Here is a 17,546-nt window from a genome sequence, read left to right as displayed (position 1 = left end):
AGCTGGTCATTTGTAGATCTAACCCCAGGGTATAGTCCAGATCCAATCCTCTGACAAAAACCCTCTCCGTTTTTCTCTGTCAATCAATGGAAAATCTCCCAAACAAAGAACTGCTTGTTGCCAGAATGACTCATGGCCAAGAGAGTCTGTGCAAATTATCTGCTCAGATGATAGCTACAGTGTGTAGTTTCCACCCAGTTTTTACATTTTACATAACATGTAAAGACTTGGGAGTGCTTAAAACTATTACATGTGTCACAGTGTTGTAAATTGAATGCAAGTGAAGACAAACATCCTCTAATTTTTTAACACCTCTGTCAATCAATGTAAGTCTCCCACACAAAGAACTGTTTGTAGCCAGAATAGCTCATGGCCTGTTCAAATCATCTACTCAGAAGATAGCTAAACTACACGTTAAACAAAGAACCTCTCTACAATGAAACAGAGCGCTCTTAGCAAAAAGAGCTGAGGGACAATGGTGGTTGTTTTCAGCTGGCTCACTGCGCAATGTCAGGTTGCATGAGCATGAAACTTTTTTGAAGGTAAGATGTAGTTTAGTGTGAAGGTAAGATGTAGTTTAGTGTGGTGGTGTATGTATACATACACAGTATGTGCATATTTCATTCAGCACAAATGAACATGAGGGAAGTGTTATTGTTTGTGAAACGTACTATGTACAGGGGTGTTGAGGTACAAGTAGTGCCCAAGGGGACCTAGGCTGGTTTCAGCAGATTCACTACTTTGTTTCACTTCGACCCAACCCTTGCATCATACTGTAATGGGCGTAGTCTTTGTGTTAACTTTGAAATCATTGGTCCAGCCTAACCACAGGTCAGGGAGTCCTAACGTTACTTCCTACTTCACATACACCTTTACACACAGATTAAAAAAATGCATTGGTAACCAGGTCTTGTATAGTATCTATTAATTTATTTTTCTTTTTAATTTGTTTCTGGACACTTGAGCACAATACATTTCATTACTTATACTTATACTTATAATTATTCTTTTTTATGAGTAGGCCTACATGACAATAAACTTGAACTCGAACTTGAACTTGAACTTGAGGAAACACATTCTCTCAATATACTTTGATGCTTGCAGGCATTGCCACTAATGTTTACCACAACCACTTTCATTTAGAAACTAACGACATCCCATTTCGTTGCTGATTGGCCTGCCATCCTGGTGGCTGAGACTCACATCAGTTTCTCAGTGAAATGAAAATGAGAGGAGCTACTCGATGGGTGGGGCGGGGAGAGCAGGGAGCCCAACCCGTGGTCATTTCCTGATCCCACACCCGTCTCTCTCTCCTACTCGCTTACTATCGCTCTATGTCCTGTATGATTAAAGGCAAGAAAGACACACACACACACACACACACATACACACACACACGCACACAAAAGAACCCACACACACTATGTACAAGCGCCACATGCCTCATGCTTCTTGTCCATGATGACCAGATTTGACAGTTTCTTGTTTATTCTTGAGACCACTGGCTGTCCACTGTTCCAAGGGGTGTTGGGAATTGACCGTTTTACTACAATTCGCAAACATTTCAACTGTATCCTTTCTGTTCCTCTGCTTGTCATAGTTACTGATTCCTTCTCATGTGGAGCAATGAGGCGACAGTTACTCGTATTTAGAGGTGTTGATAAAAATTTGGGGCCCTAAGAAATAAGGTGTTATTGATTGATTAGTTGCTAGATTGCTTGCGTGCTTGCTTGATTGATTGATTGATTGATTGATTGATTGATTTGTTGGTTGATTGGTTAATTGGTTGATTGGTTGATTGGTTGATTGAGTCATTCAGTCATTGGTTGGTTGATCCCTTCCTATCCTATCAATTGCCTTGAAATTACTGTGTTCATCTTTGTGATTATAATATCTTACTGCATTCATAGTGCCCAAGTTATCATGCAGGTGTCATAAAGGCAGTTCACGCCATAAGTCCATAAGCTGACCTATTGCTCAAGGATTGCTATCAAAACAATATATTACAGCTAAGCACAGTGGTTAAAATATTACAAATGTCCAAATCCAAAGAATGCTTCTGAGAAATTCTTGATGGGCTGTTTTTGGGGGGTTATCAGTGCAAAATGCCTTAACATTTTATCAAACAACCTGCTACAATATCATCCAGAGTTGCTGAAAAGCTCAGGGCCCATGGTGACCCATGCTGTTGTGTAACTTGATTTTCAAGATACAGATTAGAGAGTGTTGTTTTGAATGGAGAAGGGAACACGTTGTTCTCCAGAGTAACTAGATTAGCAACAGCAACAACATTATGGGCAATGTCCAATACATATTGACTGTGATTGCCATATACACCTGGAGAAAAGATGTGTTTAATTCATATTGTTTTCACTACAACGCAAATACGGATACTGATTTTGAACAGAGTGAAATGAGCAGATTTTTCCCTTGAAAGACAACATTGAAACCACTCCATAATGCGACTTAGTGATGTTTATGCAACCAATCATAAGATTCTATTGTAAATCTCCCGCAGGTTTTTGCAGAGGTGCTATGCCTCTGGCTCTTGATTCACATCTTCAGGGCAAACATGGAGTTACAGTATGTCTCTGTTTGTCATTACATTTTGACTAAATAGAAGAGGCTGAAATAACTGAGTGTTGCTGTAGGTTTATAAACAAACAGCGTAAATGATGTCACAGAAGTAGTCATGCTCAAAGTGCTGTATTATTGAAAACATGTCTTCATCATGTTGTGCTTGCATAGATGTGCACTTGCTGTGTTCTGCGTCAAACTGGAGCCATGCCATTTGGTCTTATTGCACACATAAGGTGCCAATAAGATACACTTGACTAGCAACATTTTATGATGATCTGGCTTGTCTCCACAGAACAGCCGGTGAACCTGCTGTCCTCTGATGGTTTTACAGCATCGTAAGTTGCATGTGTGATGCATATTGTTCCTGTGATCAATACTAATGGAAATGTGCCTCACTGAACTACTGATCAATTGAATGACCACTGTGAAAGTGTTATATACAGTAAAATAAATTTGAACAATGAACTTAAATACTGGAAGGGTGAACGATTCTCTTGTCAAAATAGCTCTGAAAGTCCCAAGGGGCCTTCCTACCTCAATGCTGTTTATAAATACATGTTTTCTCAATGCCAGATGAGATAGAAGATCTATCTGACAGCACCTGTTTATGTTTCCCCTGACGGGCCGGTTTGACGAGACGGTCTCTATGAGCTGTCCAGGGTACTGAAGGCAGAACTTGGCATTGGGTTGCAGCGGGTGGTCACAGCGAGGCCAGTATTTGCTTTTGGTATGGCTTCCAGCTCAGCATTCGATCTTTCGAGAGACAGGGACCGGAGTTTAAAAAATGACCACCATCCATCTTGCCTAATTTGTGAGCCTGTTTGCTCTGGTTAAAAAAATAACATATAAAACACTGAGGGAAGAGATTCTGACATGTTTTTATTCCCCTGTCTGACATGGTTTACTGTAATGCAGGACCTCTCTGGCTTCCAGCTCAGCATTCGATCTTTCCAGAGAAAGGGGATGGTGTTTAAAAAATGACCACCATCAATCTTGCCTAATTTGTGAGCCTGTTTGCTCTGGTTAAAAAATAACATATAAAACACTGAGGGAAAAGATTCAGACATGTTCTTACTCCCCTGTCTGACATGGTTTAATGCAGCCTAATGGCCTGAAATGGACTCAAAGCTGAGAGAAGGATGACAATAAAACTGCAGTGTCCACACAGCACTGGTACATTACTGTAACACGTAACTCCAGTTTTACGATCATCCTTTGCCCTGGTTTTACATAACACACTCCATATAACACTGCATTCCATGACAGGCCGCAGTACAAAATACAAATGGCAAACTGTTTGACAAAAGCTATGACTCTGTGTTCATTCAATCTGTTACTCAACAGCTTGTTCTCTGTTTTAACTACACCCATTTCCCTGCTATGTCCATGAGGTATCATATATTACAGCTCTATAACATCAACGAGTTCCTAAATTATCTTCAAAATAAATAAATAATAATAATTAAAAAAACACCTGTGAATAAATTGTGGAGTTTTCTCTATGAACTTCCGAAAATCCATGAACTTGACCGGACTGCACTGCACAGCACAGCGTGAGTGTTCAGTGATGTGTGTGAAATAGGAGTAACATATTAACAGCTCAGGCTAAAATGTCTCTAGGTAAAGATACATCTGGTCTCATTAGACCAGCAGTCATGCATGCCTTTAACTACCTGATACCATCATTCAGACTTCCAGGGCCACATCACAGTGAACCTTCCAGAATTTACTTTTACAGCGAATGATCCAGAAAAGGGGTAAGTTATAGTCAGGACGTTCCAAAGCTTAATGGTACCACATCAGATCATTTAGCTGGGCTGGCTCCCTGTCATAAACTGTTAAGCCACACATGCCCTTAAGAGCTGAAAACTGAATACACTTCCATACATGACTGAGATTGAGTGAGGAGGGGGAATAATGATGTTTTGAATTGAATATAAATTCAAAGGAGTTATATGCAGATGCTCAAAGACTGTGGTTCAGCCTTCTATCGAATTAGGCTACTGCCATTGGATAGGACAGATATCAGAGTTCAGAGTGTCACCTATGTGTGTCTAAATTAATGGAACATAATCAGAGAAAGAAGACATACAATGTTGTTGCCATATTCATGGGTTTCATCAGGTCCCTTTCCACAGGTGCATTAATCAAACACCATGCAGTCTGCACTGATAATCAAGATGCTTGATTGTATACACCTGTGGAAAGGGACCTGATAAAACCCATGAATACTGTCACTCACTGTTGAGTACCGCTGCAGGTTTTCAAATTAAATTCAAATTCGGATGCAGTGAGGCTACTGTCTGTGGTCACTCAGGTGGGACAATCATCCTGGTGCATAATGGCTGCCATCATATTATCCCAACAGAGCTGTAGGTAAAACTAGAGTGGTGACACTCCCATAAGAGACAGTGGAAAAAAAATGGCAGGGCTATTCCATGGGAGTTTCCAGGTTATAGGAGTTTCGGAACTTCAAACACCTGAGACATCAAAGAGTGTCGCAACTCTCTCTTTCTATGGCTCTGTGAGGGCCTCTATGTAATGAGGGCCTTGGCTTGGTGGATAATGAACTACCCTTGCGAAAAATTAATGTAATTCTCAATTTCTATAGTAGTTCTATGGTAGTATATACTTCTCTGATGTTCTGTAAGTTGTATATAATACCTAGTCTGGCTATCACCATACTAAGCTCTATCTTTTAAGATTGAACATTAGTCTGGAGTCTGCGCTTTGTTTCTACTGCACAAGAGGCGTGATCAATGGGCATAGGTCAAATGACTGTATGCTTGGATAGTCCTTCAACCAATCAGACCAACGATCCGTCTGCGTCTTTTGGATAAGCTAGTTTGTGATTAGACCCAAAGGTTATGGACAGGAAGCAGGGGAGATAGATGTCAGAGACGGTTTAGAAAGCGAGACAATTGAGGGTAAATTCTGGTTTCATTGTGACGCAACTGCCACTCCCATTTAGGAGGCAAACGGGAGGTCCGGTGTCAATGTATTTCTATGGGAGAAATAAACCTGTTATCAACGGCACCTGCTTCTGCTGCTTCTACACTGTTCTAAACCAATTATCTCGTCACTGATCACGCCCCTTTAGGAGGCGGAGGTCGTGCCATTTCATTCCATTGAAAAACCCTTTTATGATTCATCTTAGTAACTATACGATCTTTGATAGATGTGCAGGTTTCCAGCCTGAGTTGCAAGGTGAAATCCAAATACGCTGGCAGGTCAGGCAGGGTTCACCCATCCTATATAATACCCCCTACACTACAGTGTTCTTTGTACATTTGTATAGGCCTATTTCTTTGAACATTGTGTGAGTAAATCAATAGTGCATGAGTATCATTCATTCTTCATGGCTTTCTGCAGGGCCCCCTTAGGCCACAGCTGGGCATTAGAGTTATGGCACTCCACTGCTGATATTCATGAGTTTGATCAGGTCCCTTTCCACAGGTGTATCAATCAAACACCATGCACTTTGCATTCATAATCTAGGTGCTTGATTCTATACACCTGTGGAAAGGGACCTGATGAAACCCATGAATAGCTTGGTTCGGGAATTGTGCCCCCATGGATGAATGCAGCAGGCCACCAGTGCATCAGATGATCTATTCATGGATTTCTTCAGAGCCATAGAAAACCGCTCTGGGTTTCATCAGGTCCTTTTCCACAGGTTTATTAATCAAGCACCATTCAGTCTGCATTCATAATCAAGGTGCACTATACACCTGTGGGAAGGGACCTACTAAGTAAACCCATGAATAGAACAATGAAGTATAAGAAAGAACTCTAAGCACTCTAAGAACCCTATTATCTCCCTTTCTCTCTCCCATTAGACTATCTAATCTCTTTAGCCTCTAACTTCCTGCTGTCTGTTTTGGCTTGATAAGACAATGGCATACATATCATAGCCTGGCAATAAGCAATACATAAAGATGAATTGGGGCGTGCACTGGAGACATTATGGAGAGTAAACATTATTGCGGCATGTGAACTAACCCAGCACTGCTCAGGCGGAGAGATATTTTTTACAGTGCCACACATCAGAGGTCAAGTAGAACCGGGAAATCGTCGTCAGCTGAGACAACTAAAATGATAACAGCCAGACAGTGGCAAACTGGAATGAACCTGTTCGACCCAGTTTTGTTGGCTTCATGCGCCCTCGCATTTGCCATGACTTCATCACAACTTTCCATCAAGGCGCGTTCACGTTGCATCCTGTCAACCCAACGGATGGTTATGATACAGATAATCATATGATTGCAATTTCATCTGTAGAGTACTTCCCTCCCTCCTACTATATTTTCTATTAACAATTCCATGTTCACAATCGTACCCATTGACATGTTAGCAGAGTGGCAAATGCTTATATGCCTAATACATTTTCCACAAGCTAAAGACTTTCTGAAATAATATTTAAAGTCGTTCTAGGTAGGTTAGAGATGAACACATCTATGTAGGACAGCCTTGCGCGCTCTCGTGCACAATACTAAAGCAGCAGTTGCGCGCGCGCGTATAAATACCGGCTTGAGCCGGTATATTATGTATCAACCGAGGTGAAGCTGCTACATGGGTTGGTGGTCCTGAAGATACCTTCTTTATTTTGATTGCAAAGCGAAATGTACTATCATGTGTAATTTTAAATTGCTTACAAGGATAGATGTTTCTATTTCCGCAAGACGAAAGGGGAAAGTCAGACTACCCTATCAGCACTGTTCCTAGACGGTTTCAAAATAACTGATTATGGTAGCAAGCTAGCACACAGCAGACTATCTAACAAATCCCATCAAGACGTATAAGCTAGTGATAGTTTACTGAAAACAGGGCGGGCTTGATTCACGAAAACCTCGAACGACACTGGTAAGTGTTCAATAGTGCACACTAACGTTACTTCCTTTGGAGATAAGCCTGCGTAGATCTCATAGACGCATTACAGCAGTCATTTGAGACCTCAACTGTTGACGTTATGATTATTGTTACCTTGCTTCATTGTATGACTGTGTGACATTGTAAGAATAAATCATCTTCTGCCACTCGCAGTTAAGACACTGAAGCCAGGCTGTTTTTAACGGAACCTGATCCTTTGAACTAATCTCTTTAAGGCTCTCCTTTTCCGCATTCATGCGTCTAATGGCACGTAGAAGTCTTCTGTCACTCGACCAGAACTTGTAACTTCTTATCCAGTTTAGTTAGTTAAACATGGAGCTGTTACTTTATAGTACAATTGAAAACCCAGCGGTGGCCTTATTGTCATCCTGCACAAACATACGTGGTGACCCCTGAAGTCAACACGTAGAATGTGTGCCAATCGGGTATTGCTCCTCAGTAGCAAAAGTGTGAAAAAATGATTTCCTCCAGTTAAGCTAGTAGAAGTTTAACCAGGCCCTTCAAACTATTACATCATCACTTTAGGTTGGCATAGACAGAACACCTGGGACTGCAGTGAGGCAGGCAGACAAGGAGAGGTGGGACAGGCGAGGGGGGGTGGCTTGTGTGGGGTGTGTTATCCGAGATCCCCCACCCCTCCCCATAAATAACTGGGCATGAGGTGATTCATCAGGTGAGAACAGACTGGGGGGTGAGGTTTCTGCTATCTGAGATTGACCGGCCGGTCCACTGATAAGAGGCTGGGCTGCAGTAGGTGACAGGTGTGCTGCTGGGACAGGACGTCGATAGGATGTAAGTTCTCAGGCAAACAATCCTACGGTTCCTTTTTTTCATGTTGAGGTCTAGAGTCGTGAGATTGTTGTAAGCTAACCAGAGGAAAAACCAGGCAGAGAGTCCCTTTTACGTCAGACTAAAACGTGACCATTGCTGTCTCTGTGTTCTTGTCTAAAGTAGCAGTAGCCTCCTGTTTAATTATGCATTTTTCTCTGTCTCTTCTGACCTTGGCAAGCAGCACAGGCAACTATGATGGGACTGTTGTCCTCGATGAAGGGGTGCATGGGGCCCAACGTGTACTCAGAAGTGCCCGACGGAGGCTGGGGCTGGGTGGTGGCCGTGGCGTTCTTCTTCGTGGAGGTTTTCACCTACGGCGTCATCAAGAGCTTCGGCATCTTCCTGCAGGACCTCATGGCCGAGTTCGAAGAGACCAACAGCCGGGTCTCGTGGGTGCTCTCCATCTGTGTCTTCATCATGGCCTTCACAGGTGAGCTCGAACGTGCCCCTACCTAATGTAGCTGTAGCCTGTGGACATATAGAGTCCATTTTAAAGCAAGTATTTTTTACTTTAAAAGTACTGTCGGAGATGCTGGCAAAATGTTTTTGATGCTTGTGCAAAGCACCCAATCAAATTGCACCACTGCCCTTAGTTCTTCTTAAGTAGTATGTCGACTGGCTGGTGCTGTAACCGGCTCGATGCGAGCCACTGTGTTTGCATTCTCATGTTGGTGATGATGCATGTTGGTGTGTTCCTTCAAGATACCTCAGTGCAATGTGAATAATGTCTTAGTCATACTGCTAAGAGGACAGTAACTTTCATGCAGTTAGCGTACCTGTGCTTTCCCCTTTCAGAAGCATTTATTGGAAAAAAATATAAGAAAAAAAAACGAACCCATGCATGTGAGATACCTACTAGTCATAACCTCCTGTGGCATTTAGTATGTAAGGACACAGACAGTTTTGTGGTTGTGCTGCTGGTGTCTGTGAGGTTTTGAAAAACTGTAGAAGCATCTTTTCAAAGCAAGTCCATTATCCGCATGAGCTTGTGGACTGAGCCATAATGAATGGCTCCACTCTGCTTAGTTGAAACTGCTGACTACCGTGAGAGGCAATGGCCTCTCTCAGGCCATATCACACTAGCCACTGCGGATACTTCTGGCTCGAGACAGCGTAGATGCCGCACTGGGAGAGTCAACTTCAAACCAGTTGAGTGGAAGTCAAAGCAATGTCCTTTCTGACTTTGAGCAAAAGCGTTATGGTGATATGGAGATTTCTTTCTTGGGCTAAAAGGGTCCTATATTTGACACCACTACTGGTGTATTTTAGAGCTTGGCAGGGCTTCTTGTCATGTTAAGACTGTGCGGATCTTAATTGTTTTCCTGGTTTGGTTTATCTTTGGTAGTTTCCTCCCATGATCCACACAAGCCCTCCTAAGCCGTCAGACGGTGACCATGTGTCATCAGCCTCAGCTGTGAGGGGCATGCTGACCTCAGTGCTCCCTCCTTGTGCATTGTGGCTCATGCAAACACAGGGGCCCTCGACACGGACAGAGAAAGTGCTGCGTCACCCTCTCCCCACACAATGAGAGCAATCTGCTGTATCCGATGCACTGCCTCGTCCATTTCATCCTCTGATCCTGTCATCACTCTCTTTCTCTGTGTGTGTGTGTGTGTGTGTGTGTGTGTGTGTGTGTGTGCGCCTGTGTGTGTGTGTGTGTTTCCACAGCTCCCCTCTCCACCGTGATGAGTAACCGCTTTGGGTATCGGCCCGTTGTCATGGTCGGCGGATTCCTCATCAGCTTGGGCACCATCAGCAGCGGTTTCGCCACCTCCATCAACGAGATGTACATCACTGTGGGCGTTGTCTCAGGTACCCTCCCCTTGCCACACCAATGCACTGGGCACCTCACAGCTCTTGCACTGAGTGCCCTTGGTTATACTGCTGCATAAAAGATGTTTAGCAGAGATAAAGTTACCTATTCCAGTCACTGGGAGGGAGAAAGTGTGTGATGATTATGATGACTGAGTTAGGGTAAGAGAAAATCAGATGAGATAAGATTAGATTAGATAAAATAAGATAATCCTTTAATAAAGGGACATTTGCAGTAATATATCACTGCCAGTCCATTATTGTTGCATTGGGTGTAAACCATAGTTGGCATTCTGCACCAAGCATGCACCAAGTAGTGGGTGGGAGTGCAGTGGGTGGGAGCCACTGTGACTTCCTGTGGCGTCTATAGAATTCTAGGTTGGGTTTTTAACGGTCCTATTCAGGCTGCTTGGAAGGCTTTAGAGACTGTACAATTATCTCTGCCATTTTTATTGGTATCTTCTCAAGTTGAGAGCTATCTATCACTGTCAGTCTATTCCTGCCCCATGAGAGTAGCTAACTGTAGCTAGCATTTAACAGCACATTGCTTTGTGACTGTTCCTGAATGAGCTCACATGTACAAAATTGTCCCTCCTCAGATCAGGGTATTGTTAATAGGTTGTTTGCTGGATCTCTATGAAGTTTGTCAAACCTGCCTGAGGCATTTTCCGACTCAAATTCTTACTTACTTTCATGATTTCCAATTAATTAGCTTTTGTTTGAGGAATGATTTTTAATTTATTTTTTAAGTTTATCTCAAAGACATTCTGACGGGGAATCCCAGCAGTGCCTTTGACAATATATTGACAGAATGATTGGATCCTGCGGAATTCTGATGTCCTAAAACAATCAAAACATGCCAATGAGAACTCGTATGGCAATGGGGTCAAGTGTCTTTAAGCTATAACAGATACAGTACAAATTCATCATTCATGTTTTGACTATTATTATTCAGTTCAAGAATCATTTGCAAGATCATGCCTATGAGTATAAACCCCTTGCCTTTCAGACGCGCGGCCAAGCACTCTTTCGCAAGTACCACTGATGCACTGCTACTGCTAGCCTTCCCCACTCTTCTTACTTTTCTCTCTCTATTTCTCTCTATTTCTTTCTACGTGTTGCACGGACACTCCCTAGCATTACACCTTCTGTTTTTTACCTTTCCTTTTGTCTTTTTTTCTCTCCCTCTTTGTCTCCTTAACACAGTTTTCTTTCAGCTTTGTCCACCATGTTTCCTCGGCAACAGTGACGCGACGGATCATGCCAGTGCCTGCTCCGGTGCCTCGGGGCCCAAGGCCTTAGAGTCTCCCGAGCCTCCCCTTCCCCCCCGCAGCTAGAGGAAGGCCCGTGGCTGTCATGTCGCTCTCTTCCTGTTTTATTCACAGGCCTGGGCTACTGCCTGACCTTCCTGCCCACCATCACCATCCTCTCGCAGTACTTCGACCGCCGCCGCTCCATCGTCACCTCCATCGCCTCCTCTGGGGAGTGTGTCGCCATCTTCGCCCTGGCTCCAGGTGACTACAACAACAACAACAACAACAACAGCCCATTGCATTTATGTAGAGCTTAAAAAGGCTGCACTTTGCATACAAACATGTTTATTATTGTGCAATGAACATGTTTATATGCAAAGTGCTGCCTTTTTTCTTCTCTGTACGTTTGGCCAAGCACGCTAAAAAGAGACATAAGAGACTGAGTGAAGTCCGCTCCTACATACAATTTAAGTAGAGCTTATCAAGGCACCTAAAGTGCTGTACAGTGAAGGGGGAACCTCTCTAACCACCACCAATAGCATCAGGCTAGCAAGTGAACTGTTTTAGTTGAGCATTGGTTTTAGTGCAGTGGTTCTCAAACTCTTGAGTACCACCTCTGCAAACAAATGGCTCTTCAAGTACCACCATTATAACCAACATTAAAATACAATAGTGTAGGCCAATTGAGCATTTTTTGCATTGTAAATATTGTTTTGAGTCAGTACCACTATAGTGTCCATGTACCACCAGTGGTACCTGTACCACAGTTTGAGAACCATTGGTGTAGTGGATTGTTTGATTGTGAACAACCCTTTAGACTGAGACTCTTGCCTAGTCCAGCCAAACAGTGTGATGCGTTTTTTTTTATCAAGACATTAGAGAATGAAGTCTTACTGAACATTTTACTGAACTTAACATGTATCTAATCTGTTATTAATGAACTTCTAACAATCCTTCTTTATGGCCTCTGTACTTTTCTACTTTCTTCCCTAAGCCTTCACTGCCATTAAGGATGTGATTGGTTGGCGCTACTGCATGGTAGTCATTGGAGTCCTTCAGATGAGTGTGATTGGCTGTGGAGCTGTGCTTCGACCAATCATCATCAAGCCAAAACAAACTGACGGCGACTCGTCCAGCTCCCCTCTAAAGGAACCGCAGGGAAAGTACGAGCTGGAGAACGAGCTCACCATCAACTCTGTGGACTCGGGGGTGCAGTCGCTATCTGGCTCACGCGCCAACCTGAACAACGGCAGCCAAGAGGGGGCCTCCCCTGACAAGAAGAGCCTCGCCAAGGCGGAGGAAGAAGAGCAGCGGGCCTGTCTGAAGAAGGCAGAGCAGGGCGAAGGACACGGAAAGGCCGCGGCAGAACCGTCGGAGCCGAAAGGCGGCGGCGCCCCCAAGCTGCTGGACTTCTCGGTGCTGCGCGACGGCGGCTTCGTGTGCTACTCGCTGTTCGGCCTGTTCGCCACGCTGGGCTTCTTCGCGCCGCAGCTCTACGTGATGGAGCTGGGCGTGTCGCGCGGCATGTCCCGCGACGCCGCGCCCGCCCTGCTCTCCACCATGGCGGCGGCCGAGATCGCGGGGCGCCTCTCCGTGGGCTGGCTGCTCACGCGGCTGCCCCTGCGCAAGCTCAACGTGCTGCTGCTGTGCACCGCGCTGCTGGCCGGCGTCCTGGTGGCCTTCACGCTGGTGCCGGACTTCTGGGGCCTGGCGGCGTGCTGCGCGCTCTACGGCTACCTGCTGGGCACCGTCTGCTCCACGCACATCCCCATGCTGGCCGAGGACGACGTGCTGGGCATCCAGCGCATGCCCTCCGCCGTCGGCGTCTACGTCTGCATCCAGAGCTTCTCTGGGCTGGCTGGACCACCCCTTGGAGGTGAGGGGGAAACGGGCATTTTCTTCAACAAGGCTTTGCCTTAACATAGTTAGGGTGTAAAATAATTAACTTAGGGGAGCAAGGGCAAGGCACTGTTGGAATATTCATGGAACATTGCTTGTTTTTTTTATTGGGGGTGCTTTAACAGTTTGATTTAGGGGTTGGGGGGTTCCTGGAGGAACCTCTAATAACTCCAAAGGGACTCCTCTTCATTAAAGAGTTCCTGGAGATTATATGACAGCATGGGAAGATAGTTCTTGTTGTGATCCCTGAGCAGCTCTCAGTGGAAGAGTCGTTTTGAAGCACTCTGCATGAACAGAGCTACATTCTGTTAACCCCTCTAATGATATCTGTTGTGTGTGTGTGTGTGTGTGTGTGTGTTTGTTTGTTGTAGGTGTCCTGGTGGATAAGACGGGGAACTACGGCTCAGCCTTCTACTCGTGTGCAGTGGGCATGGGCCTGGGGGCACTGTTCCTGGGCCTGGTGCGCCCGCTCAAGCTGGGCTTGTGCCGAGGCCGGCGGAAGGGCCAGAGCGCGGAGAGCAGCCCCTCACGGAGCTCGACGGACAACCCCGTCGACTTCCTGGACGTGGATCTGGCGGTTGAGGGCAGCCCCGCCAAAAGCAATGACCAAAGTGTGGCGTGAGTTCAACCTCACAAGACTGTCAACTGCCATTGGGAACAAGTCCAACAAAGACAAGGACGGAACAGATATCAAGATGAGGCAGGAGGATGATGAGGTGGAGATGGTTTGTGTTTGTAATGCAGACCATCTGTATGAAAATAGACATGTCTAAGAGACCACAGTGTCTCAATTTTTTCTATTTTAGACATCCTGTCGCTGCTTTTAATGTGCATGAGTCATAAGGCACAGGCACACTACTCAGTGAAGACCGCATGGTCCAACTGATCACTCCAAATGCTCGTTTTAACGACACCTTTCACATTTCTTATCCAAACAACGTCAGAGAAACACACATACACAAGTATGAAATCGGTCAGACAAATGGTTCGAGAGATGTGAGAAGACCAGACAGATAGACAAGACGTTCCTGAAATGAATAGAGTATTTATCAATCTATGGTTTAGAAACAATGAGTGAGAGTACTGTATTCTACTTCTCAGGAATTGCCACGGTCAGGGCGAGATTGGATCAGGGATCCTACTGTAGTTATTTTCTTAGATCTCTCAAGATGTCTGAAGCTGACTACTCAAGAGGTAAAACAGATATTTTTCACGGGCAGAATAAGATGGAGCGATTCGCGGATGTGTAGATAAGCAGCTTTCTGTTCTTACTCGGCTTTATGCAACATTATTTCATACCCATTTCATATAGTTTTGCAGATTCAAGCCAGGAAAACACCTGGCTTGAATCAGGTCTATCACTCCATTTGTGAAGTTAAACGAGAACAGGGAAGGATACCGTCATTTGGTCCCTTCTTACTGGCTTTATCATTAATTGAATGTGGTTGGACACTGGCTTTTGATGTCACACTGCTGTGAAGCTCTGTAAATGGTTCTAGTGACCCCCCCCCCCCCCCCCCCCCCCGCTCGTTTCTATGACAACGACCCACAATGCACCTGATTTTATGTCAGTAGCCGGGGCGACGGAGTCCCACAGAGCACCCGCAGGTCTTCCGTGACCCAGATGGCGGCACTGACCTGGATGGTGATGCTGGCCCTGATGTGGCGCCATGATGCAGGTCAAGAGGGTCAGAATTCCAGAATCACCATCTATGTTTTCACTATTCTGTGTGACTTCTGGTGCTTTGGTGTTTACCAGAGAAGATTTCCATCCCATCGTCACGGTGCCTATATGTCCATCCAATGCTTATACAGACTTCAGCTGAATTCCTGAGTTGTACAACCATGCTTTCTCTCACATCATTCACGTTAGATGAGGGGTTTTACTTTTTTAAGGGAGGAATTTTCATATTGCATTGTACATTTTCCTTTATCTTATTTATAAATACATTCACCCATAATCTTATTTATAAAAACAGTTGATGATATTTAAACTCACCGCCAAAGATAGTAGCAGTCAGTCATATGTCCAGGGGTACAGATGAGGCTTTAAAGGTTTGGGGTTGACTCTTGTGCCTTTTCATTTAAGCTTCCTAGCTCTGTCTGCCTTGTGAACTGTGCATGATTGGCTTGGTGTTGAAGGGGGGGAATGGCAATATTTAAACACCATCCTTTCTACTGATGATGTGCCATAGCACTGAATTTCATCTTGTGTAAATGTATGTAATAGAGTATATAAGGCTGTGTGTGTACTCAGTGTATGCAATGCACTCGTTGTCCTCAACTGAGCCTTCTGAACAATGAGATATCACCTGAAGACTTGATCCCTTATCTAGCACACTGTCTGAATTGTCATCAGTGTAGTTTATGTAAAAATATCAAATTACTTGATATAAAATGTATAGGTTTTTACATAGGCTACTTCATGTATGAGGGCATTCTATATATTGTACTGATGAAAGACAACTTTTGTCAAATGAAATTCAATGTAATATCAATGCCTGGAAATGCTTGACACAAATGGCTACAATTGATTACAAACCTTGTTTACAACTGTGTGTGTTTTTTTTATACCCTATCAACTGGATTACTTACCTTTGTTGTCATATTTGAAACGTTTCACAAAGCAGAACATTAATACAAAGTAACTTGCATATTGCAATAGCCTACCTTTTTAAGTAGCCTATCTTGAAGGATGCTACTTTGTCACAACATAATACAGGGAAATACACTATGCAATCAAAACCCCATCGATCCTACACGTCACTCCTTCAGCTGCCCTTGTCATGTCGTCATGTCGGCAAGACCACTCGTCCACATTGGCGTATCGTAGGCTACAGTACATTATTGGCCTCAGTTCTGACTGAGGCCTTGGGATGACAGGACATCACTGCACGAGCACGAGCGCCACTGTGCTCGGCACTGGCCAGCTGGACATGTGTTTCCCTCAACGTGACTGCGGGGATCCTCTCAGCAAACGTGCCAGACAGACAGACATTCCAGCTGCTGTCTGCCTCAGCCGCGCACGAGGCCAAGAGCCTGCCTAAACAGACCATAGACTGTATATGAAACAGACAGATTGTAAAACGGTTGGATTGTAATCCGCGACTGTAATGTAATTAGTGTAGGCTAGGCCAAATCAGTTTAATATAACTTCCAGTTGGATCTTATAAATGCCTGAAATACCCTTAGTTCCACTGAAAGTTTGTCTTTCCCATATGAAATTATTGAAATGATACAAATACCTTTTAAGACAAAACAAAGAGAAAGGCAGCCTTTATTTATGTTATATATATATAGCCTATATAAAAAAACTATAATAGACATATTTATATATAATTTATAAAACTATAATTCCTACTATCGATTTCCTCCTTAATTTCCTCACTTGTAGCCTACCTTCAGTAAATGAGATCTTGGAGAATAGGCCTACAGTGTCATCACGTGGTGGCTTGAGGATACTGCAACATAAATATCAGCCAATTGCAATGAGACAAAACCTCCAAGCCTAGGTAAAACAAACAAACAAACAAACAAACAAACAAACAAACAAAAAAAACAAATCTTTAACATAATATAAATATTCTGTTTAGTTTTACATTTAGAATGTGCATGGCCATTTCCCAACAGCCCTGTCTGTGCTAACTAAGCAGCTTTCATAACTCTGCATGCTGGTCGACAAGTCTCCCCTCCTATCCCCAGCAAGCATTAGCATTGCTAATCAGTCCTTATCCCTTATGCGCTTGGCTTGGCACTCAACAACACTGCAAAGCACAACTCTGCCCCTATGTAAAACAACCACTCAAGCAGAGGAATGTAAATAGGATAAAGACAGATTTCCTTTCAGGAGGCTTGCTCAAATTCAGACAGAGTTAGGGAGACAAAGTGTTCCCGGGAGTTACCCCACAAAATAGCCCATAACAGAAGCCTATTAGGCCCTAAAGTGAAGCCTATTAGGCCCTACAGTGTCAGAAAAACACCCTCTCACTGAATATCTGACAAAAATGTCAGTGTTCTGTGGACAATAATGTGAGAATAAATTTGGTAATTTCATTTAACATCATTTTATGTTTGTACAATGTTACGGTTTTGCTTCATATAGGTTACAGTTTTGCTTACCATTGCAATGCTGATCTCAACATGATCAGAGAGAAACAAGACACACTGAAAACGCAACCACTGGAGTACACCAACAGTGGAAATATTTGTAGGTAAACAATGTTCCCTGGTGCCTCCCAGTACGGGAAGACTTAATGTAAGCACACTTCTCCCACTGAGAAC

The 17,546-nt window shown here is 43.9% G+C and overlaps 1 protein-coding gene across 2 annotated transcripts; it reads left to right on the top strand.

Annotated features, from left to right (window-relative positions):
• The first annotated feature begins 7,140 nt into the window (after window positions 1-7,140).
• slc16a6b (solute carrier family 16 member 6b) lies at window positions 7,141-15,818 on the top strand. Of its 2 annotated transcripts, none has more exons than XM_062532724.1 (6): window positions 7,141-7,443; window positions 8,483-8,731; window positions 9,970-10,113; window positions 11,499-11,627; window positions 12,361-13,242; window positions 13,637-15,818. In XM_062532724.1, exons 2-6 carry the CDS (start codon window positions 8,494-8,496, stop codon window positions 13,885-13,887), a joined length of 1,644 nt encoding a protein of 547 aa, XP_062388708.1. In that variant the 5' UTR covers window positions 7,141-7,443; window positions 8,483-8,493; the 3' UTR covers window positions 13,888-15,818. The 2 variants fall into 2 exon arrangements, with proteins under 2 accessions (XP_062388708.1, XP_062388709.1); XM_062532725.1 differs by lacking the exon at window positions 7,141-7,443 and adding an exon at window positions 8,160-8,262.
• Window positions 15,819-17,546: the final 1,728 nt, after the last annotated feature.

This window comes from Sardina pilchardus, chromosome 3, assembly GCF_963854185.1.
Source record: "Sardina pilchardus chromosome 3, fSarPil1.1, whole genome shotgun sequence".
NCBI lineage: Eukaryota > Metazoa > Chordata > Actinopteri > Clupeiformes > Clupeidae > Sardina > Sardina pilchardus.
The sequence above is the reverse complement of the archived record's forward strand: the minus strand, read 5'-3'. Positions and strand labels throughout refer to the sequence as shown.

Excerpts from the sequence above, each read along its gene's own strand:
- slc16a6b (XM_062532724.1), top strand. The coding sequence starts at position 8,494 with ATGATGGGACTGTTGTCCTCGATGAAGGGGTGCATGGGGCCCAACGTG. Across the intron at positions 8,732-9,969 it reads CTTCATCATGGCCTTCACAG|CTCCCCTCTCCACCGTGATG; the intron begins GTGAGCTCGAAC and ends GTGTTTCCACAG. Across the intron at positions 10,114-11,498 it reads CACTGTGGGCGTTGTCTCAG|GCCTGGGCTACTGCCTGACC; the intron begins GTACCCTCCCCT and ends TTTTATTCACAG.